Genomic DNA, 25860 nt, shown 5'->3' on the forward strand with positions numbered 1-25860 from the left:
CGGTTTCCCCCACAGTCCAAAGACATGCAGGTTAGGTTAACTGGTGACTCTAAATTGACCGTAGGTGTGAATATGAGTGTGAATGGTTGTCTGTGTCTATGTGTCAGCCCTGTGATGACCTGGCGACTTGTCCAGGGTGTACCCCGCCTTTCGCCCGTAGTCAGCTGGGATAGGCTCCAGCTTGCCTGCGACCCTGTAGAAGGATAAAGCGGCTAGAGATAATGAGATGAGATGAGATGTCAGAAAAATGCAATTGTGAAAAAACTTTACACACTATGATTTAATCACCTACCGGTCATGCTTAATGGCATCTTCTTTGAATGTTTTAGAGGGTAAATTTTCAAAGGCCACAAACTCAGCTTGAACCATGTCAGGCTTAAGACTGACCCCTATATCTTCAGCCCTGTTGGGAGAACACTTTATTTTAATTGCACTTTTTTATTGCTTGCAGCATCCCTAAACTCTTCTATTGTTTTTGCATAAACTCCTTTATTATCTGTCACAATGGGGAAAACCAAAACTTCAGCTGGTTAAGACATCATTGCCTGAACAGAAGGCCATGGCAGTGTATGTTTATGTAGGAAGTGACAGATCAATTAACCAATCAGCTTTTGATTTATAGTGGGTGGGACCAAAAATGTATTGCTCTTGGCCTTCTTGAAGACCAATGCGAGCTTAACCTTGAGTTGGCACTGTTAGCGCGGCAGTGAAGTAGAATCGTTATGTCCACAGCGATGGCAGAGAAGCTTGACGTGGCTAGCTTAATAGCGTTGCCTTTTTCAAGGCTGTCTTTTGTGGAGAAACAAATTATAATACAAAAGGGAAGACCAACTCCAGCACTGGACTTAACAGAAAAGGGGAAAACTGTTGAAAGGCGTTTCAGAGTCGAGAATTACCAATGCTACCTGTGGATTACTGGCTGTTTAAAAAAAAAACAGGCTGTATTGCTGGAGTTGCCTGCTTTTTTCAATGGACAAGTCATCTGCCTGGGCTTATGCTGGATTTGTTACCCTTACTAACCTAACAAAGTCAGCCTACTGTCATCAAAATTCAGCTACACATCTACAAGCTAGGGCGGCACGGTGGTGTAGTGGTTAGCGCTGTCGTCTCACAGCAAGAAGGTCCGGGTTCGAGCCCTGTGGCCGGCGAGGGCCTTTCTGTGCGGAGTTTGCATGTTCTCCCCGTGTCCGCGTGGGTTTCCTCCGGGTGCTCCGGTTTCCCCCACAGTCCAAAGACATGCAGGTTAGGTTAACTGGTGACTCTAAATTGACCGTAGGTGTGAATATGAGTGTGAATGGTTGTCTGTGTCTATGTGTCAGCCCTGTGATGACCTGGCGACTTGTCCAGGGTGTACCCCGCCTTTCGCCCGTAGTCAGCTGGGATAGGCTCCAGCTTGCCTGCGACCCTGTAGAACAGGATAAAGCGGCTACAGATAATGAGATGAGATGAGATCTACAAGCTATGGTGAGCTTAAAAACTTTTCAGGGACACCAGAGTAGACCTCCAGCTGGATGAGCAGTGCCGCAACCAAATTATTGCCCACAACAATAAAGTTAAGCAGAACAGGGAGATACTGAAGCAGACAAACTTTGACACTACCACTGCCAATTTCACAAAGAAGGACAGACAGATGGACTTTATTTTCAAGTAGCCTAATTGAGATGAGTTGGGTGGTTTTTACATTTACATTTTTATATATTGTATAGTAGTTTTATATTTCGGGGCGGCACGGTGGTGTAGTGGTTAGCGCTGTCGCCTCACAGCAAGAAGGTCCGGGTTCGAGCCCCGTGGCCGGCGAGGGCCTTTCTGTGTGGAGTTTGCATGTTCTCCCCGTGTCCGCGTGGGTTTCCTCCGGGTGCTCCGGTTTCCCCCACAGTCCAAAGACATGCAGGTTAGGTTAACTGGTGACTCTAAATTGACCGTAGGTGTGAATGTGAGTGTGAATGGTTGTCTGTGTCTATATGTCAGCCCTGTGATGACCTGGCGACTTGTCCAGGGTGTACCCCGCCTTTCGCCCGTAGTCAGCTGGGATAGGCTCCAGCTTGCCTGCGACCCTGTAGAACAGGATAAAGCGGCTACAGATAATGAGATGAGATGAGATGAGATCTACAAGCTATGGTGAGCTTAAAAACTTTTCAGGGACACCAGAGTAGACCTCCAGCTGGATGAGCAGTGCCGCAACCAAATTATTGCCCACAACAATAAAGTTAAGCAGAACAGGGAGATACTGAAGCAGACAAACTTTGACACTACCACTGCCAATTTCACAAAGAAGGACAGACAGATGGACTTTATTTTCAAGTAGCCTAATTGAGATGAGTTGGGTGGTTTTTACATTTACATTTTTATATATTGTATAGTAGTTTTATATTTCGGGGCGGCACGGTGGTGTAGTGGTTAGCGCTGTCGCCTCACAGCAAGAAGGTCCGGGTTCGAGCCCCGTGGCCGGCGAGGGCCTTTCTGTGTGGAGTTTGCATGTTCTCCCCGTGTCCGCGTGGGTTTCCTCCGGGTGCTCCGGTTTCCCCCACAGTCCAAAGACATGCAGGTTAGGTTAACTGGTGACTCTAAATTGACCGTAGGTGTGAATGTGAGTGTAAATGGTTGTCTGTGTCTATATGTCAGCCCTGTGATGACCTGGCGACTTGTCCAGGGTGTACCCCGCCTTTCGCCCGTAGTCAGCTGGGATAGGCTCCAGCTTGCCTGCGACCCTGTAGAACAGGATAAAGCGGCTACAGATAATGAGATGAGATGAGATGAGATCTACAAGCTATGGTGAGCTTAAAAACTTTTCAGGGACACCAGAGTAGACCTCCAGCTGGATGAGCAGTGCCGCAACCAAATTATTGCCCACAACAATAAAGTTAAGCAGAACAGGGAGATACTGAAGCAGACAAACTTTGACACTACCACTGCCAATTTCACAAAGAAGGACAGACAGATGGACTTTATTTTCAAGTAGCCTAATTGAGATGAGTTGGGTGGTTTTTACATTTACATTTTTATATATTGTATAGTAGTTTTATATTTCGGGGCGGCACGGTGGTGTAGTGGTTAGCGCTGTCGCCTCACAGCAAGAAGGTCCGGGTTCGAGCCCCGTGGCCGGCGAGGGCCTTTCTGTGTGGAGTTTGCATGTTCTCCCCGTGTCCGCGTGGGTGTCCTCCGGGTGCTCCGGTTTCCCCCACAGTCCAAAGACATGCAGGTTAGGTTAACTGGTGACTCTAAATTGACCGTAGGTGTGAATGTGAGTGTGAATGGTTGTCTGTGTCTATATGTCAGCCCTGTGATGACCTGGCGACTTGTCCAGGGTGTACCCCGCCTTTCGCCCGTAGTCAGCTGGGATAGGCTCCAGCTTGCCTGCAACCCTGTAGAACAGGATAAAGCGGCTACAGATAATGAGATGAGATGAGTTTTATATTTCCCAGGGGTGGAAGGAGCTAATTACAACTAGCTAGTCGATTCAAATTATTGTAAATCATTCCTTTGGGTACTTTTACTTTCCTTTTTTTTAATATTGTGGCAACCAGAGCAGTTGCATGGGACAGGAAGTTCTGGGTTTTGCTGCTGTGGGACTCATGGGACTGTAAATGTTTGGACTTTGTGTTGATGTTTGTGTTGTTTAGTTTGCTGTTTGGGTCAAAATTTACTGGTTATGTTGTGCATTTATATGACTGTAAACAGGGTTAAGCTTTGTTTATAGCCCACCACCATGACTGAAAGGGGTATGGTAGTTAGGGAGCTTCCAGCCGGTGTAGTAGTCATGAGTCGTGTTAGCGAATACTAATAAACCATTCAAGCCAGTTCTATTCAGAGCAAGTAGCACAGGTTAACGAACAAGAAACTTCAGATTTCTGTCTCCAGACTTTTTCCACGCTCGCTCGCCACAGTATTTTTCACTCAGACTTAAGTATTCATTTTCTGTGTAATTTACTTAGTTGCTTTTAAAATCCACATTGACAACTACACACAATGGAGTGACCTGGCACCCTGCCGCTAATCCCTTGCAAAATCCTTTGTCCTGTTGCTTTTTTGGTGTCTGGCTAAGTTTGGCTGAGCTGAAGTCCCAGCTCTAATTGTCATGGTTCACCACTGCCATTACGTGACCCCATAGCAATGGTAACTAGGGCGCCATGACAGGGGGCATGCTTGTAGTGCTTCATTCATCTGAGTTAGTTGTTCTTGATCGGCATAGGAAGGTTTTGCTGCGTTTTTGGATATGCAAATCATTTTGAATGAAACAAAGACATCAGATTTTTTTTTTAATTTACCAAAACTAATTCATTATTGGGAGGGAAAAAACTAGAGAAATTTCTTAACATAGAAAGGAAAAATGGGAAAAAAACATTCAGCAGGACTTGGTGTCCAAAGGAGAGGTCAAAATCCCTATGGTATACTCCCTTCATTTCCACAAAGGTAAGAATTAAAAAAAAAAACAATTATTTCACAATAGCAGCACGGTGCTCATTCTTATACAGTGAAGTGAAGATGAGCCTCAACACAGCAGCTCTGCACAACCTAACCTTCACTGAGACTTAAAAAGTGAATTTACATTCAGGAATCCTTTAGAGCAAGTCGTGCATGCGCTTAGGACCCAGTCATTATGGGAAACACCTGATGATGATTTGATCACACTCAGCACGCTATTTTCACAGAGACTTTGTGAAGTCTTCTGTCAGGTATGTGACAGTAGACGGGTCTAAGTGCAGGAAGAGCGTTTATTAGCAGCCAGGATTATTTACAAAAACAAAACCGAAAGTAGAGTCATAAACATGGCTAGAAGCAAATGTGACAGTGATAATACTTCACAAAACCTGTGTCCTTATATGCATGTGCTGACTGCACTCAAATCATCATCATCAACAGTCATGTTTTTTCATTCCATCCATCCGTTATCCATAACCACTTATCTGTAACAGGGTTGTGGGCAAGCTGGAGCCTATCCCAGCTGACTATGGGTGAGAGGCAGGGTACACCCTGGACAAGTCGCCAGATCATCGCAGGGATGACACAGAGACGAACAACCATTCACACTTACATTCACACCTACAGTCAATTTAGAGCCACCAAGCTGAACTTGCATGTCTTTGGACTGTTGGGGAAATTGGAGTACCTGCAGGAAACCCACGCAGACACGGGGAGAACATGCATACTCCACACAGAAAGGCCCTCGTCAGCCACTGGGCTCAAACCCAGAACCTTCTTGCTGTGAGGCAACAGTGCTAACCACTACACTACTGTGCTGCTGTCTTATTTATTTATTTATTTATTTATTTATAGAACTTTATTATTTAGTAGTGCGATTGGTCTTGGGCGGAAGAAAAAAGTGCATCTGAAAGTCTACTGCAATAAATTGCTGTGCTATGATTCTCCAAAATGTGTAAAAAGGAATAAAGAGCTTGATTATAGCTTACTCTCCAAATGAAATTTCTTCTCTGATGTTGTCAGGAAGGTCCTTCAGTGATGGTGGGGCTTCCAGGGGCAGCACCAAACTACTGAAAGGGTCACACCTGCATGTAACAAAAATATATACTGGTACAACAACTAAGTACAAATCATGATTGAGTAGAAAATGTGTTTGTGTTTCTCAGGGTTGTAAATTTGCAGCAACTTACACAATAAATTTGAAAAGTAGGTTTTATTGTCACATCTCTTTATAATTTGTGTAAGCTGGAACAAAAGTTTTCATGACCAAGGTGTTTTTCAGAACCAAGTAGCAAGCTAAACTGAACCACATAAAGTGCCAATACGTGACAGTGAGATACAAGTGCAAAAATACACAATAAATACAAAGGACAATACATAACAGAACAATAAATTTACAGGACAGTGCACAGTCAGACCTCCCAAGTGACCCACATCTGGCAGGTCAGACTCACAAACTGATATCTGGAATGACTTTTGATGTGTGGAAAAAGAGGAACTGGAGATAGGTGCTACAATTCAAGGTGTACTTTATTCTAACTCACTTTTCTGTGACTAATATGCACAACACACACACATACACGCGCGCACACACACAAACACACACACACAAACACACGTGTCAGGGAACTCTGCTTTCTCGGCTTGTTACTGGCCATCTGAAAGATACACAGACACACATTAATAGACAGCCAGTAAATAGACAGAGGTGTAACTCGTGACATGTTACCTGCTGGTTCAACCTGACTCCTTGGTGCCACAAACGCTCAACCACATGCTCACTGCCATATACCCCCACTACCCAACTCAGGCCAGGTAGCCGTCCGGCCTGCAGCTGACTCCCCCCCCCCCATCCCCCAGCAGAAGAGGTAATCCTCCACCACCATCTGTGCCCCCAACCTGTGGACCACCTCAAATTTAAAGGGCTGAAGGACCAGATACCAATGAGTGATCCACGCGTTGGCATCCTTCATGCGGTGGAGCCACTGGAGCAGGGTATGGTTGGAACAGAGGGTGAATGTGCATTCTAGCAGGTACACAGCAAAATTCTCAGAGTTAATTTCCCAGTGTTAAGCAAGTGTTAAAATATAGAGTTGAAATGACACTGTAAAAAGTTGATTTAACTGTAAATAATAATAATAATAATAATAATAATAATAACAACAAGTTCAATTTATATAGCGCCTTTCTAAAAACCCAAGATCGCTTTACAATTATAGACAAAAGAAAAAAAAAAGTCCACCAAATAGGGGTCAGGATGTCATTCCAGTGGTGTAGCAGCCACAGTCCCACCAAAAGGCGCATGAAAACAAGTCCCACACCGCCAGCACAGCCACCATGACACCGCCAGCAACATCGTTCGAACACCACGCCATGGATCCACAAAGCGAGCACAGAAGCACCGCCACGCAGAGCACTGGTATGTCCCAAACCGCCTGCACAGCCGCCGCGACGCCACTGAGCAACATCGCTCGGAACATCACGGCAAGCATTAAAGCACAGAGCGCTGGACAACCACGATGTTAAAATGAGCAACGAGCTCACTGCAGTCCATAGCTGGGAGCACAGGCATCACCCACGGCAAACCAAGGCCTGGAGGGAACTGACGCCCAAAACTGGGTCCAGAGCTACACCACAGCCGGCGGACAAAACACTCAAATAAACATCAAACTACACAAACACACAGAAAAAAGAAAAAGAAAAAAAGAAGAGAAAATAAAACAAAAAAGCTCCGGTGAGAAGCGGCAGCCAGACTGCACACGACGTACTCTCAACCGGAAACGGAAATGGAGAAAAAAAAGGGGTCAATTGTGTATTTAGTAAGTGTTAAATTAACACTGCAGAGATTGGAACAAAATAAGCACCAGCACAGTGTTAAAACTGACTCTCTCAGAGTTGATTTAACACTATAAAATTTGCTGTGTAGTACTGGAGCGTGAGGACCACCCACTTGATAGCCAAACACTCCTTTTCAATAGTGCTATAGTTCAACTCTTGCATAGAGAGCTTGCAGCTGATGTACAGCACCAAGCACTCCTCCCCATCCACCAAAACAGCCCCCAGCCCTCTGGCCAACACATTGGTCTGCAAAACAAAAGGGAAAGAAAAGTCAGGAAAATACAACAATGGGCCCCCACACAAAACCGCTTGAACCTGAGCAAAAGCCTGTTTGCACAGCTCTGTCCACTGGACTAGATCTGGTGCCTGCTTTCTAGTGAGGTCAGTCGGCAGGCTGGTGACATCCAAAAAGTTAGGCAGAAACCACCTATAATAACTAGCCAGCCCAAGGAGCTGTCACCCCCTTCTTTTTCTTAGGTCTTGGGCAGGCCGCAATTACTGCAGCCTGATCAATTTAGGGACACATCTGCCCATTACCCAAGTTGAAGCCCAGATACTGTAATTCCACCCACCCAATTACACACTTTTTCAGGTTTGCTGTGAGCCCTGCATGCCTCAGCACCCTCAGGACAGCCCTTAGATGTTGTAAATGCTGATGCCAATCATTACTGTAAATAATGATGTCATCTAAATAGACAGCGCCATACGCATTGTGGGGACAGAGGATTCGGTCTATGAGACACTGAAACGTCACTGGGGCTCCAAACAAGCCAAAAGGAAGGATGATAAATTGGTGTAAACCAAACAGAGTGGAAAAGGCTGTTTTCTTACAGGATAATGGAGTCAAGGGGATCTGCCAATATCCCTTTGTTAAATCCAGTGTCGAATAAAAGTGAGCTGCGCCTAACTGATTGAGCAGTTCATCAATGCAAAGCATTAAATACGCATCAAATTTAGACACATGTTGACTTTTCTATCATTCACACAGAACTGGACCGACCTGTTGGTTTTGGGAACCAAGACCGCCGGGCTGCTCCAGTCGCTGTGCGACTCCTCAATTACTCCCATCTCAAGAATAGCCTTGAGCTCTGAACCACATTTTTCTTGTGCTTGGGGAGCCGATATGGGCGGCTGCGCATCACCACCCTGGGGTAGTCTTGATGTGGTGCTCTTTGAGGTCAGTGTGACCAGGGACGGGTGAGAACACATCGCAGAATTCCTCTTGCAACCTGATAACCTGTGCTGTCTGGGACAGTGAGAGGTGGTCTCCACAGGGGACCAAGGTGAATTGGGCCACACTTTTTGGACTTACCTCTGGTACCAGCTCCACCCTCTCCAGAACTACTGTTGCCAGAGCCACAGGAGCCTCCTCTCCCCATAGTTTTAGGAGACTGAGGTGGTAAATTTGAAAGGTGTTGCCTCTATCTGGACACCTGACCTCATAGTTGACTCCCCCATTTTGTGGTGTGACCTCAAAGGACCTTTGCCATTTGGCGAGTAATTTTGAGCTTGACATAGGCAGTAAAATGAGCACTTTACCTCCTTGTGCAAATTCCCTTAGCCGTGTCCCTCTGTTGTGCAGGTGGGATTGAAGTTTTTGTGTCTGTAGCAAATTCTACTTGGTTATGTGACTGAGTTTTTCTCTTAGGTCAAGAACGAACTTAATTTCATTTTTGCTTTGAGAAGGTCCCTTCTCCCAATGTTCGTTAATCATGTCTAAGACTTGCGCCCCTATAGCAATTAAAATGGGGAAAATCCAGTGGAGGCTTGTGGGACCTCACGCGCTACAAACAACAGAGGGTTTAGCCACCTATCCCAGTTTCTAGCGGCCCCGTGAACGAACTTACAAATAATGTTTTTCAGTGTTTGGTTAAATCATTCAACCAGCCTGTCCATTTCCAGATGATAAACACTAGTATGAATCAATTTAATCCCCAATAATTCTTACAGTTTGCATTGTATGCATGACATAAAAGTAGTGCCTTGATCAGTCAGGATTTCTTTCAGAATCCCGAATCGGGAGATAATGCAGAAGAGTGCCTCTGCAACACTATGTGCAGAGATAGTGCAGAGAGGCACTGCTTCCAGGTATCGCATTGCATAATCCACTGTGATTAGCACAAAGTGATACCCATATGCAGATCGATCTAATTGCATGACAAGACCCACGCCAATTATTTCAAAGGGGATCTCAATTAATGGTAATGGGCAGAATGGCAATATTGGCATGGCTGCTGGACTTACCAGCTGGCATTCGCGATAAGCCACACACCACCTGTGGACATTGGCGTGAATCCCTGGCCAATAAAAACGAGCCATGAGACAATTTCGTGTTTTGTCCTGAGCCAAATGCCCAGCCATGGGATTATGATGAGCCACATGGAATAAAAGTTCCCTATGACTGTTTGGTAACAACAACTGTGTCATCTCTTCCTTAGTCTGAGTGTCCTGCATCACTCAATATAGCCTATCCTTAATAATGGAAAAATGCGGAAAGGAAAGCGCAACATTAGGCTGGAGTTTCTGTCCAATCAATCAATCAATCAATCAATCAATCAATCAATCAATCAATCAATCAATCAATCAATCACTTTCACTTGATCAAAAGCATGGCTCAGAGACTTGTCACACATTTGCTCCAGTGGAAAATTCCCAGAGGGATCATTGTATCATCATGACATGGCACTGGCACAGATGGCCCTGGGACCACCTCCTCTGTTAATGTTGCGGCGGGATTCCTCCATGATGTACTACTGCAGGACCCATCCACTACTAACTGCTTTATTTACATTTTAAACTCTGGCCAATCTATTCCCAGGATAAGTGGATGGGTGAGGCTCAGACTGACCACCACCTCCACACAATGCTTTTCTCCCTAGAAATGAATAGTGATGGGCATTAGCAGATATTTGTGAACATCCCCATGTACACATGTCACCTTCACCAATCATGCATTTCCCAGTGCGCTGCATTGAATCAGGCTTTGATGCATGGAGATCTGATTACAACCACAAGCCACCAAAGCCTGATGTGTACCCCTTGAATACTCACAGAAACTCCATACATTTCTGCTCAATGGTACATTTCTGCTCACAGGGGAAGCCTGTGGTGTGTCAGGAATGTGAATCAGAGTCCCCGCCCCTTCGTGGAAGTGCTGATCTCAGGAAATCCCAGCCTCCTGCTATGCTGGCAAACCTTCCCTGGACGTTCTCCCGATTTTGGTGGGCGTGGCCAGGTTCACCTATGGAGAGCGAGAGGAGGTTATCAGCAGCACAGACACAGAAGGAAAATGGGATGAGGAAACATGAGGACAGACACGAGAGCAGGCAGTGGGTATCGGAGGAATTGGCTCCTGTTTCCACAGGGCTAGGGTAAGGGAGAGGAGAGGAGAGGGAGAAAGTGAGAGAGAGGAAGAGAAGCTGCAGGAGCACTTGCTCCTGGAAATGCTGTCAGGTGGTCCTCTGCCAGTTGGACCACCTCCTCCAGCGACACCATTCAGTGACACTGGATCCACATTGATGTCTCACTCAGCAGTTGGGTGATGAACTGCTCCAGTGTCACTTGATTGATGATGGCCTCGACATTGCACTCACCTGCCAGCAGCCACCATTGGCAGGCATACCGGAGCTGTTGCGTGAACACAAACAGCTGCCCAACTTCACTGTATGCCAGTGTGCGAAAGTGCTGGCAGAAGTGCTGCAGTATGGCATGCTTCAGGTCAGGGTACTCCAGCATGCTGGTTGCCAGGAGCTGGTGAGCTGTGAGCTGGGCTTCCCCTGACAGGAGCAACAATCGGCGAGCCACCGTCTGTGAGGTTGGCCACAAGCTTGCCTCTGTGACATGCTCAAACAACTCGAGGAAGACATCAGAGTCGTCCTGTGGCCCCATCTTGACCAGGTGGCTGGGTATGCTGACCACAGGAATGACTGCTGGAGTACTCACTGACTGGACCAAGCTCCAGATCACCTGCCAGTTCTCCACCTGGGCTTCGAGCAGAGCCCAGAAGCACTGCCCTGATCCATGGACAGCACGACAAGTGCTTGGTGCTGGCACTGGAGGTCATTGGCAAGTGCCTGGAGGAGCATTCTGACTGGTTCGGACTCCATAGCAGTGTTCGTTCCTCACTCCCGGGTTTCAACACCAGTGAAACAACTTTTGATGTGTGGCAAATAAGGAACTGGAGACAGGTGCTACAATTCAAGGTGCACTTTATTCTACTCACTTTTCAGTGACTACTATGAACAATACACACACACACACACACACACACACACACACACACACGTGTTGGGGAACTCCACTTTCTCTCTCTCATTACTGGCCATCTGAATGATACACTGAGACGCACATTAATAGACAGCCAGTAATTAGGCACAGGTGTAACTTGTGATGTGACCTGCTGGTTCCATCTGACGATCAGTGTTCAGCCTCGCCATTCACAGCCAATGCTCAACCACACCCTTGCTGCCACAATATCCAAACCAGCTGACCCACCAAGAGATGAAAAAACCCACATCAGAAAAATTTAAAGAGTAATGGCAATGATCTGTCAGGATTTATGGCCAAGCTCTCTGTGTGCAAAGCGGGTGGAGCAAAGCTGAGAATATGGTAATACATCAACCTGTTTTTTAATGGCATTTGCAACCATAAGGAACCTGATCAGAAGGGCCAGGCAACTTCTCAAACACGACCACCGGACAACGAAATTTGTGTCTTTCTTTATGTAAGACATATGGATTTTTAACAAGTGCTCATTTTTAACTGGCTTTTTAAAAATAATGTGGGATTATTTACTAACACATTTTATACTGGGAGCTCTGCTTTTTGGCAGTGCCTAAATATACTAGTACATCTCAAACAACAACAATATCATGAAAAAGTTCTCTTTTTTTGTAATTCAATCCAAAAAGGTACACTATCATGTGTTCTATATTCATTACAAGTTACATGAAATATTTCAAGCCTTTTCTGTTTTAATTTTGATGATTATGGCTTATAGCTTATGAAAATCAGAAATCCAGTATCTCAAATTATTGGAATGCTTCCTAAGATCAATCAAAAAAGGATTTACAATACAGAAATGTCCAACTTCTAAAAAGTATGTTCATTTATACACTCAATACTTGGTTTGGGCTCCTTTACCATGAATTATTGCATCAATGCAGGGTGGCATGGAGGTGATCAGCCTGTGGCACTGCTGAGGTGTTACTGAAGCCCTGGTTACTTTGATAGCAGCCTTCAGTTTGTCTGTATTTTTGGGTTGGGTATTCTCATCCTCCTCTTGTACGTAATTTATATCTCGTGTGCGTGTTTGGTCATTTGTGTAAAACACATCAGATTATGATGGACAAAGAACAAGGACACCAAAGAAAAGAAAGCATGTGCATTCTAAAATGAAGTTCAACTAGACAGGGACACTCTAATGAGTGCAAACCCCGCCTTTTCCCTATTAAAATACATTGGGCGAAAATTTCGAAGTTCTGCCATGACCTTGACCTTTGACCTCCAAAATTTAATGGTTTCCTTCCTGGGTGATTGGCAACACATGTACAAAATTTGGTCCAAAGCGATCCATTGGTTCTTGAGATATCTTGCAGACAGACAGATACACACACACACAGACTGACGCAGGTGAAAATAATAACCCCTCCGACTACTGTCGGCGGGGTTAATAAAGAGTGGTCTTTTGTATTTCTGTATATACAGCCTATGAAAGATCAGCCAGGCAAAGTTTTTTGCACAGTGAGTATACATTATTTTTAATAACTAATTTACAAGATCTTGGCCTAATGCTGAAATTTCCCTTTATATTGCTGGTTTTAAAGAGATTCATATGTTGGAAATATCCCAGTGTTTTAATGTATCTCAAATCTAGATCTGCATCTGATAAACTCGAGTGTAGGCCAATAATAGCCTCATGTATGGAATGATCTGAGACTAATGTGTGATTTATCAAATGTCAAGGTCATTGTCCAATCAAAATAAACACTGCTCAGTGCTGTCAGATGCAAATCAGAGAGAAGCTATTTACATACTTACATTTAAAGGTGCAGCTGCAAAATCAAGTCAATTTACAGTGACTTGCAAAAGTATTCATCCCCCTTGGTGTTTGTCCTGTTTTGTTGCATTACAAGATGAAATTAAAATGAATTTTGGGGGGATTAGCAACATTTGATTTACACAACATGCCTACAACAAAGTGCAAATTGTTGTTTTATTGTGACACAAACAATAATTAAAATGAAAAAACAGAAATCTGGAGTGTGCATAGGTATTCACCCCCTTTCGTATGATACCCCTAAATAAGAGCTGGTCTAACCGATTCACTTCATAAGTCACAATTAGTTAATTAAGATCCACCTGTGTGCAATCAAAGTGTCACATTATGTCACATAATGTCTGTAAAATCGACCTGTTTTGGAAGGACCCTGACTCTGCAACACTACTAAACAAGAAACATGAAAACCAAGGAGCAATCCCACAGAACACCATTAAATCCATTATAGCAAAATGGAAAGAATATGGCACCACTACAAACCTGACAAGAGAAGGCTGCTCACCAAAACTTACAGACTAGGCAAGGAGGGGATTAATCAGAGATGCAACAAAGACACCAAAGATGACACTGAAGGAGCTGCAAAGATCCACAGCAGAGATGGGAGTATCTGTCCATAGGACTACTTTAAGCAGTACACTCCACAGAGTGGGGCTTTATGGAAGAGTGGCCAGAAAAAAGTCATTGCTTAAGAAAACATGTTTGGAGTTTGCCCAACAGCTTGTGGCATACTCCCCAAACACATGAAGATTCTCTGATCAAATGAGACTGAAATTGATTGTTTTGTCCATCATGGGAAATGCCATGTGTGGCGCAAACCCAACACCCTGAGAACACCATTCCTACAGTGAAGCATGGTGGTGGCAGCATCATGCTGTGGGGATGTTTTTCATCTGCAGGGACAGGAAAGCTGGTCAGGATTGAAGGAAAGATGGATGGCACTAAATACAGGGCAATTCTGGAGGAAAACCTGTTTGAGTCAGCCAGAAGTTTGAGACTGGGATGAAGGTTCACATCCAGCAGGACAATGACCCTAAACATACTGCTAAAGCTACACTGGACTGGTTTCAAGGGAAACATTTAAATATCTTGGAATGGCCTAGTCAAAGTAAAGACCTCAATCCAATTGAGAATCTGTGGCATAACTTGAAGATCGCTGTACACCAATGCAATCCATCTAACTTGAAGGAGTTGGAGCAGTTTTGCCTTGAGGAATGGGCAAAAATCCCAGTGGCTAGATGTACTAAGCTAATAATAATAATACCCAAAGATACTTGCAGCTGTAATTGCAGCAAAAGATGGCTCTACAAATATTGACTTTGGGAGGTGAATACCTACTGCATGCACGCTCCAGATTTCTGTTTATTCATCTTAATTACTGTTTGTGTCACAATAAAAAATGTTCACCTTTAAAGTGGTAGGCATGTTGTTGTGTAAATTAAATGGTGCTAACCCCCCAAAAATCCACTTTAATTCCATCCTGTAATGCGACAAAACAGGACAAACACCAAGGGGTATGAATACTTTTGCAAGACACTGTACATTCTGCTACAGCAAACAAGTCCCTGTCTTTAGACCATTTTCTGCTCATCTTCCATGTAGAAGAATAAAAAAAGTCATAATGCAAACTGTAGTTACTGTAGTTGAATTTAAATCATGTTTTAAAAAGATTTGTAAAATGTAATTTTCCCAAAATATAACAACCAACCTTAATATAAACAGTTTATGTAAAAGTGAAACCACATGTTGTGTAAATCAAATGGTGCCAACCCCAAAAAATCCATTTTAATTGCAGCTTGTAATATGACAAAACAGGACAAAAACAAAGGGAGATGAATACTTTTGCAAGATACTGTATTTGTGTCACACTTTTAACAACAGACATTGTCACAAAGCAGCTTGACAGAAAAATAAAGACTTTAGCCATGTGAACTAATTTTATCCCGAATAAATTTATTTTTCATTCTTGAGCAAGTCTGAGGCGACGGTGGCAAGGAAAAACTCCCTCAGACTACATGACGAAGAAACCATGAAAGGAACCATACTCAAAAGGGAACCCAACCTCATTTGAGTGATAACAGATAGTGTGATTATAAATAACTTGCTCTTATAAATAAAAGCAGGAGAGGCCATCATCACTGGCGTCTCAGGATTAATGTGTAACTAGACAGAGAGAGACAGACAGAGAGAGAAAGAGAGAGCGAGAGAGCTGAGTGCAAGCAGGGACTCCAGCAAGACCAACTATGACAGCATAACTAATAGGGAGAGCCAGAAGGGAACACAGACATGAGGGAGACTTGGGTCATCAAGCAGCCAGCCACTACACATCAACAAACCTGAGTGAACACATTGGGGGGGTTTAACTGAATCCATACATCCCAGTTTACCAAAGCACTCGATGCCCGATGACCTACCAGATCTACTCCTTAACCGAATAAAAAACTATTAACAAATGGCTTGACAAAACAAATGTGTTTTCAGCCTAGACTAAAATTCTGAGACTGTTTTCCAAGTCCCAAACACTACTTCGAAGGCCATTCCATAACTGTGGGGCTTTGTAAGGAAAAGCTCTGCCCCCTGATGCAGGGGCGCAGATAGGATTTTTGAACTGGGGGGGACTGAGCTGTCAGCAAATGATTCCATTTTGTGTATATATATATATATATATATATACACACTACCGTTCAAAAGTTTGGGGTCACTTTGAAATGTCCTTATTTTTGAAAGAAAAGCACTGTTCTTTTCAATGAAGATCACTTTAAACTAATCAGAAATACACTCTATACATTGCTAATGTGCTAAATGACTATTCTAGCTGCAAATGTCTGGTTTTTGGTGCAATATTGTTGGGTCAAATTTTATTATATGTAGATTATGATCAGAATATGAATCAGAATCAGTAGGTTAAATCAGGATATATGTAGATATATGTAAGTTTAGTGAAATTCTTAGCTTATTCTGTGTCAAAATTATAGTTGAAACGACCTTAGGTCCGGCTGGACATTGTTTGGGAACATTTTGTTTATGAATGTGTATTTTGAACAGAGAAGTGTCTGAAGGTCTGTTTTAGTGTCAGATCGACCCATACACACTCTGAAATGGTAGAATTAAAGTTCATGATCATGTTAATTCATTCAGTTGAACCTTAGGTCATAGCTTCATAAAAAGCTATGAAATATACTGAAATATATTGAAATATACTATGGTAGTGATTAATGTTAGTTTTATAGATCCCGTAATTAATGAATGCATTCTGTGATTAATGTTAGTTTTATAGTTCTAGATTAGTTTCATAATGACATTATAATTATAATTAAGATCTTATGATTCTAAGGATTTTTAGTTTAAAAGCATTAACCTAATTGAGTTATGAGTTTAATCCTGTTAGTTTAACATTCCATACTATTCCATGAAAATCAGACATAATATTGATTATAAGCCAAAACTCTGATATCTATCTGTACCTTACTGTCAGCAAAAATATGTTTTTATATTATGATTGATTCAAGATCATTACACACTTCCACATAGACGCACACCCATTACATGGGATACTGCCAACCAGGTGAGTAAATTATTTTAATTTTAATTTATAATTTGATTGGTTATTGATTGGTTGCCGCCTGGTTGGTAGTAATTTCAAAAAAAAAAAAGAGACCCATTATAATTCAGGTTGGTAAATCCTCGTGTAGAGGCACAGGACGTTTTAGGGAACCTCGTAGACTTTTTAGAGATTAGATTAGACTTTTTAGACTCTTGTTTACGGGACGAGACGGGGCTGGTAGAGCCACGGGATTGGACTGGTAAACCTCTTAATTTGTTTACGGGACGGTGAGCCTCGTGAAGACACTCCACGGGAGAGCTGTCACGAGAAGAGCGCGCTTTTAATCTTTGATTCCTTCGTGCAGCCATGGGGGGTAGTTGTTGTAGTAAAGAGGTACTCAGACCAGATTCTGAAGACACTCCACGGGATTGGATGAATCGATGTGATTTGGGACTCTATACTGCTCCTTGGTTAGACCTTTTGGCCGATTGGTCTGAGAAACAATTTCAGTCTCGGTTAATTTATCCTCGTGCAGGGACTTTTAGACCAGAGTATCTCGTTTCGGCACATAAACAGATATATGAAGGATTTGGCAACCCAGAATGGGATTATGATTACATGACCAAAGGTTATTTAGAGTGGATTAAAATGAAGCCAATTTGGGATAATTTTCATGGAATTAAAGAGACGAAAGAACAAAAGAATTCAATACCACATCCTAAGCGTAATGCAGAGGTGAAACCGGCTTTATTTAGATCCATAGCCTCTGCTCCCCCGCTGATATCCGAGGAAGCAAGAAACATTCCTGTAGATACACCGGCGAACACTTCATATCCCGCTGATAATGTTCCTAGCGTATCTCATAACACAGGCGCTAGAAGAAAAACTGTAATGAACAGAAGAAACGAGACGAACGAATCTAATACGGATTCTGATGATGAAATAAACACAGCTTGTGTGTGGGCACGAAGAGGAAAAGGATTTAAGATCAATCCGCCTTCGGCATCAGAATTGAAAGATATTATCAAGTTGTTGCCTTCGATAAACAACCCAATCAACTTTGTAGACATGCTCGTAAGAATGTGCAGGCACAAACAAATGGTTGGTGCAGATTATCGTTTTATCATGCATGCTGTTCTCAGTGATAAATATGATGAAAATGCATTGCTAGCCGCCGTACCTTGCTTGAGGCCTGAGAATGATGAATATGAAGTGACGGAGACGAAGGTGGAAGAAGACGGTCAGACCACGACTAAACATGTGATTAAGTTTTACTGGAAAGAGACTGATAGAGCTATGGCAGAATTAAAGGACCAATTGACACGTTATCTGCTCTCACGAAGACAGGCTAGCCGTGATCTTTCACAGGTTACTAATTGTAAACAGGAGAAGGCTGAACTCACTTCCAAGTTTTTGACACGCTTTAGCGAGACGTGGACTTGTTTGGGAAATATGCCACTGAACCAGCAGCAAAGCAATCCTCTCTTTATTTCGACATTTCTGAATAATTGTCGTCCTGATGTACAGAAGGTTTTGAAACATCATTTGAGTGACCGGAGTAATATGATAGTGAGGGCTCTAGGGGAAAAGATTAGAGTTTTGGAGGGAGATGATCTTTTGGATACTAAGCAGGTGGCCTGTCTTTCCATTGCTAGTGGTTACTCACAACAGAATTGGGGTGATCCACAAGGCAGGGCGGGGAATAAGGGATTCCCTGGTGATAGATTGTGCTATTATTGTGGTAAAGAAGGACATTGGAAACGCGAGTGTCGAAAGAAACGAGCAGATGAAGACAGGGCACGGCAAAGAGCTGCTTCTTCTTCTTCTAATCTTCAGCGTGGTGTGTCTCTTCCTTCTCCTCCCCCTCCTCCTCTTGCTTTGCCTACGGCAAGCGTAGGCCCATATCGAGCATAGAGCTGCCTACAGAGCTGTGACCCCATGATGCTACATTGTTCTTTCGACTCTTATCTAGCTAGTGATTTGCCTGTTGTAGAATTAGCTGTGAATGGAAAGGTGCTCCCTTTCTTAATTGACACTGGTGCTACAATGTCCTCGGTGGGAAAGTCATACGAGGGTCCGATGTCTAACAAAACCGTTCGCTCTGTGGGAATTGATGGGGTCCCTTTTTCTTCCCCTTGCACTCCTCCGTTACTGGTAACCTGTCCTGCTGACCCAGCACTTCGTAAACATCACTCTTTTGTGTTGATGTCACAGTGTCCTTTTAACTTAATGGGACGGGATCTAATGAGTCTGTTACATTTATCCATTTCGTTTCAGGGATCCAAGATGACTATTTGCACTCCTGACTCGCTGCCTCCTGCTTTATCTTATCTTTCTTCACATGTGACTGTGCCAAATATCTCTGCTGTTTGCATGACTTCTGTAAACCCTGTTATTTCCTCTACTGACCCTTCTACGGCTTTGGCTGAAATTCCCTCCTCTCTTTGGGCTGAACAGAAGGATGAGGTAGGCCTAGTTCATTGTGTTCCTTATGAAGCTAAGCTGAAACATCTGCTCCCTGTCTATGTTAACCAGTATCCTCTCTCTGAGGATAAAATCAAAGGGATTGATGTCATCTTACAGTCTCTCCTTGAACAAGGCGTGGTGAGAGAGTGTACTAGCCCGTACAATACACCTGTCAACCCCGTGCCCAAGCCGGACGGTACCTGGCATTTTACGCAGGACTTGCGTAAGATTAATGAACTGATTGTTCCTGTAGCACCCATTGTACCTGACGTTTCCTCTGTAATATCACAAGTTCCTGCTGATCATTGCTGTTTCTCCGTCATTGATCTCTGCTCTGCTTTTTTCAGCGTTCCAGTTGGAGAAAACACACAGCCTTTGTTTGCGTTCACGCACAGACAGAAGCAGTATACTTGGACACGCCTACCACAAGGTTTTATTGATTCTCCAGCTGTGTTTTCAGCTGTAATTCGTAACGCACTTTGTGACCTCTCCCTCCCCCAGGGCTCTGTGATCCTGACCTACGCCGATGATCTTCTGATATCCGCTGAGTCACCGGGAATCTGCCAAGACGCATCATTGCGCCTGCTCCAACATCTGGCGAAAAAGGGTTTCAAGGTTTCCAGAACCAAGCTCCAGTTCTGCAAGGACACTGTTAAGTATCTGGGCTTTGAACTTTCACAAGGTTGTCGTAAGCTGTCAGCTGATCGGGTGCAGGCGATTCTAGACACAAAACGCCCTGCCACTAAGCATGCACTCATGTCTTTTTTGGGTCTTATCAATTATTGCAGACAATGGATCCCTGACTGCTCCTCATATGACAAGATTCTCCGTTCTGCAATCTCTCATCAAGACCCACAGCGACATCCTTTGACCTGGACTGAAACTATGATTAACGCTTATCACTCCCTCAAAAGCGTTCTCTGCTCTGCCCCAGCTCAGGGTTTACCTGACTACTCAAAGCCCTTTCATCTCTACGCCTGTGAACAACAAGGTACGGCGTCTGGTGTTTTGGCTCAGGAGCATGGAGGGGGGATTCATCCGTGTGCGTTCTTATCTAAAACATTAGACACTGTTGCTCAAGGCTTGCCTGCGTGTCTAAGAGCTGTCGCCGCCTGTGCTATGATGGTTTCAGATGCAGAGAAATTGGTTTTGTCTCACCCACTGATCTTGCACTCGTCACATCAAGTTAAACAGGTATTGCAAAATTTACAGACTCAACATATGACTGCGCAGCGATGCTCCAGATATGAAACCATTCTCTTTTCTACTGACAATCTCGAAATTCGTGCCACATCCTCTAATACTGTAGGTCATGCTCTCGCACGCCTTCTTAACTCTCAGGGCGACACCTTAGAGGACACCGATCATGATTGTCTATCTGAAATCTTGCATACTACCAGTATCAGGCCTGATCTTTCCTCCAGCCCTCTGGAGACGGGGGGAAGTAATCTTTGTTGATGGCTCTTGTTCTAAACCTTCAGATGGTGTTTTCCTCTGTGGCTATTCTGTGTGTTCCCTGCCTGACATTGTACACGAGGCCTATGCTCTCCCGTTCTCTTCCGCTCAGGCAGCCGAATTGTATGCACTAATGCGTGCTTGTATTTTGTCTCAGGGCAAGGACGTCACAATCTACACAGACTGTCGTTATGCCTTTGGGGTGGCTCATGATTTTGGGAAGATTTGGCAGTCACGGGGCTTCCACGCCGCAGATGGGAAGCCCATTTCACACTCAACCTTAGTACAAAACCTTATTGATTCTTGTCATCTCCCTAGGTCACTCGCCATAGTTAAGACTAAAGCGCATGCCTCGGGAAACACCCCTGAACGCATGGGTAATTCTCTTGCTGATCGTACGGCAAAACTTGCTGCTGCTTCTGGTGTCATGTCTCCTGGTCTAGACCCTTCATCATGTAATACATCTTGTCTTGCTAGTAGTCTGATCCCAGATTTAGACCTTATCTCTTTACAGGCTTCAGCTTCTCCAAATGATTCTGCCTTTTGGCAGCTACAAGATGCTTATGTCGCCTCTGATGGCCTATGGTACAGCCAAGATGGCCGCCTTTGTCTTCCATCACATTGCCTTCCCTTCCTCATGCGTGAATTTCATGGCGTGACACACCGTGCACGAAGGGGGGTAAAGGGGGACATGAACAAACTTTTCTGTATAGCCAATCTAAACAGTTTGGTGGATTCAATTCTCAAGAGATGCCTCATCTGCGCACAGAACAATCACTCCAAAGCAGTCGCGAAACACGAGTGTTTACCCATACCGACATCTCCATTCCTAGAATGGCAAATCGACTTCACACACATGCCTCCCTGTGGGCCGTTTAAATATCTCCTGGTGATTGTGGACAAATTCTCTAAATGGGTAGAAGCCTTTCCGTGTTCTAGAGAGAATGCAAAGGTAGTGACTCGTACGCTGGCAAAAGAAATAATACCTCGTTATGGGGTTCCAGATGCCATAGACTCAGACAAAGGTACCCCTTTCGCCTCAAAGGTCACACAAGATCAGTGTAAGTATCTTTCACTAAACTGGCGTTTTCACATTCCATACCATCCTCAATCTTCTGGTATCGTAGAGCGTACTAATCGAACATTGAAGGACAAACTAACTAAGGCTATGCAGACCACAGGTTCCAAAAATTGGGTAGACCTATTGCCAGCCACACTGGCTGAAATTCGCATGACATCGAAGCCTAGTCTCGGCGGCTATTCCCCCTACGAGATCATTTTTGGGCGACCGTTCCCTGTCCCCTGGAGAAAAGGGACTCCGGCTCTGGGTACCTCTGACTTGAAGACACATATGGATGAGTATTCTGCAGCCCTTATCGATAAATTGCATGAAATTTGTACTAAGGTCAATAGTACGATATCATTTCCACCATCAACAAACACACACCCCTTCCAAATGGGAGACAAGGTGCTGGTGCAATTTTTTAAACGATTTGGACAATTGGGAGAACCTAGATATAGTGAGCCTGCAGAAATAGTCGCCATTACTCGTACTGCTGTTTTAACTGACCTTTTTCCACAGTGGATCCATGCCACCCGACTGAAGAAGGCTCCATAACAAAGTTGTGTTACGATAATTAGTTGCTATTAACGCTTTTTGTGTCCCTATCCAGTCTGTCTCTCTCTCTCTCTCTCTCTCTCTCTCCCCCTCTCTCTGTGCTATAGATTTGACCTGTGTGCAAACGCTGACTGAGTTGTGCAGCCCGGCTGACTGAGAATCAGTTACTGCCTGTGAGACGTTGTGAACGAAAGGGGAAGAGATCTCGCGCCCAGTTTGGAATCACCCGTGAACCATTTGGAACCGTGGAACCAAACCACCTCACTACAACCATGATGGTCCACATCGCGGGTCTCGTGACATCACTGCTCGGGGCAGGGCTACCCGCCCGAGCCTTCAGGATCACTTCCTTGCTCGGGACAGGGTTACCCGCCCGAGCCTTCGTGGCTGCTTCATCTCTGCTCGGGGCAGGGCTACCCGCCCGAGCCTTCGTGGCTGCTTCATCTCTGCTCGGGGCAGGGTTACCCGCCCGAGCCCTCGTGACTATTCTCTTATTGCTCGGAGCAGGGTTACCCGCTGGAGCTGGACCTCAAGACAACATCTTCTGGCAATTCGCTAACTGGACTGCACGGGCTCACACAAATGAAAGTTGTTATGTATGTCATTTGATGCCATCCTCTACTATTATTACACACCCACCTTTGCCGTTATGCTCTGAAGCTTTATATTATGCTTGGGGGCCAAAAGGCCAACCTTCTAAATTTTGGGGCCCTTTCTGTAATTACTCTCCTCACCCTTCTGTGGTAGCAAGGTTAAACCAGACTTCTTTAGCACATGGCACAAATACCCCCGACATTATATTACAAGATTCTATTATCACTACTCTAAAAGTAGATATGCCTTCTAATTTCACTTTCCCTCACTGTTTTAGAATGAATTACTCTCAAAAAAGTAACATTTATTTAGGACACATTCCTAAGTCTCAATGTAAGCAGATATATGATCAGAACTCCGTCACCTCTCCGTGTCCTAGCTGGATCCCGAATTCATGTCGATGTAACCCTCCGCTAACTGATTGTACACTCAACAGTATCGGATATATCAAGAATACATGTAGGGCTCATCCTAATTGTGTTCCACCACACCCTAATAATTATCCTGGTGTTAAATTGGCATTAAACTGGTACTGGTACTGCGGTAATAGTAATCTCCTTGTTTCGTTTCCCACCAAGTGGTCAGGCATTTGCGCTCCCATACAACTCAAAAACGCTATCACTGCTATCCATCCTCTCTCTGCTCATCGCCCAAAACGAGATGTCATTCATAATTTTCCACCCCTGGAACATCATCTTACTACTAGGTGGCACAGGTTTTGGACATCAATGTTTCCTCATTTTGGTGTAGCTGATCTATGGAAGAATGTAGAATTAACACATTATCGCTTAGCCAGCTTTGTTAATGAAACCATTAAAGCTGTCGATGGTATTAGGACTGAGTTAACCGCCCTGCGTCTAATGACTACTCAAAATCGTATGGCCCTTGATATTTTGTTAGCAGAAAAGGGGGGTGTTTGTGCTATGATCGGAGACAGTTGTTGCACTTTTATTCCTACTAATGATAACCCGGATGGTGAAATAGGTGCAGCCGTACATCAAATGAGACAGATTGCTCAACAACTAGAACATGATGAACATGGGGATACGGCAGGGTGGGTGTGGTTTTCTGGACTGTTTGGTAATTGGTCTGCTATTTTTTCTATGTGCATCCCTGTAGTGGTGATTTTTCTTTTGTTTATTTTCCTGGGACCTTGCATTTTGAGATGCTTGATGGACAGAATGCATAAGATGATAAATAGTCTTACCCGCAAACCTCTGCATAGAGAGAACAATGTATATTATCGTCCTGCTAGGGTGTAACACTAATCTAATTAAAATCTAGTTAATACTGTGATTAGTATTAAAGGGGGGGATTGTTGGGTCAAATTTTATTATATGTAGATTATGATCAGAATATGAATCAGAATCAGTAGGTTAAATCAGGATATATGTAGATATATGTAAATTTAGTGAAATTCTTAGCTTATTCTGTGTCAAAATTATAGTTGAAACGACCTTAGGTCCGGCTGGACATTGTTTGGGAACATTTTGTTTATGAATGTGTATTTTGAACAGAGAAGTGTCTGAAGGTCTGTTTTAGTGTCAGATCGACCCATACACACTCTGAAATGGTAGAATTAAAGTTCATGATCATGTTAATTCATTCAGTTGAACCTTAGGTCATAGCTTCATAAAAAGCTATGAAATATACTGAAATATATTGAAATATACTATGGTAGTGATTAATGTTAGTTTTATAGATCCCGTAATTAATGAATGCATTCTGTGATTAATGTTAGTTTTATAGTTCTAGATTAGTTTCATAATGACATTATAATTATAATTAAGATCTTATGATTCTAAGGATTTTTAGTTTAAAAGCATTAACCTAATTGAGTTATGAGTTTAATCCTGTTAGTTTAACATTCCATACTATTCCATGAAAATCAGACATAATATTGATTATAAGCCAAAACTCTGATATCTATCTGTACCTTACTGTCAGCAAAAATATGTTTTTATATTATGATTGATTCAAGATCATTACACACTTCCACATAGACGCACACCCATTACACACACACACACACACACGAAGACAAAACATAAACACAGAAACACTATAAGACGTTTCCAAAAATGTTTTCATTTTGACGAAGTGACTGAGCGAATAAACTGGCATGTGAACAACTCACACGTGTTCCCTTGTCTGTTTTCGAACTGTTGATTCATCCTCGGGCCCGAGGGAAAGGCGTCAGCACGAAGGAATCCAGGGTCTCTTTCTGGGTGAACCCCAACAAATATCTACATAGGTGTATAGAGGCCCATTTCCAGCAGCTATCACTCCACTGTTCTAATGGTAGAATGGACCCCAAACTTTTGAACGGTAGTGTGTATACATGTTATTTCCCCTCCCTCACTGCCATCACCAGGAACTACCTGTAGGCCAGGACAATGATAACATTTTAACATAGCCTATGGAAATCCAAAGTTTACACATTATCATCACGCACAGAAATTGCAAAACTGCAAAGCTAGTTTTAAAACCGCTAAGTTCCAACTGTTAAACATAGCGAGAGGCTGGGCTACGTGTGTGTGTGTAAAGTGTAAACCAGTGCATCCTGACTTTCTAACTATGCCTGTGTGTTGCGTGAGCGGCAGTCAGTCAACAACTCTTCGCAAAGTTTCCTTATGAAACAATATGCTCGCTGAAATTATGGCAGGGAACGCCAGATTAAACATTAAAACTGCCTTCTGAGCACTGTATCTACAGGCTACCACCGAAAGAAGGAGGCTACCAGAAAGGCATCTCTACTCCGTACGATTTTACTTTCACTACGACATTACTTTGAACAGACTATCAAAAAATTGCAAGGTGATATGATAAAGTAAGGCACAGTTTACTTACAGTCGTTTTTTTTTTTTTTTA

The 25860-nt window shown here is 43.6% G+C and overlaps 1 protein-coding gene across 1 annotated transcript in view; it reads right to left on the bottom strand.

The window, feature by feature from the left end:
• Positions 1-288: 288 nt before the first annotated feature.
• Positions 289-25860, bottom strand: part of cfap221 (cilia and flagella associated protein 221) — a 165795-nt gene continuing 140223 nt past the window's right edge. Inside the window, exons 20-21 of the mRNA XM_060898269.1 lie at positions 5409-5504; positions 289-403 (exon numbers count right to left, since the gene is read on the bottom strand). Of these exons, the coding sequence (XP_060754252.1) occupies positions 289-403; positions 5409-5504 (211 nt within the window). The remainder of the gene's footprint in view (positions 404-5408; positions 5505-25860) is intronic.

Source organism: Neoarius graeffei, chromosome 18 (assembly GCF_027579695.1).
Source record: "Neoarius graeffei isolate fNeoGra1 chromosome 18, fNeoGra1.pri, whole genome shotgun sequence".
Taxonomy (NCBI): Eukaryota; Metazoa; Chordata; class Actinopteri; order Siluriformes; family Ariidae; genus Neoarius; species Neoarius graeffei.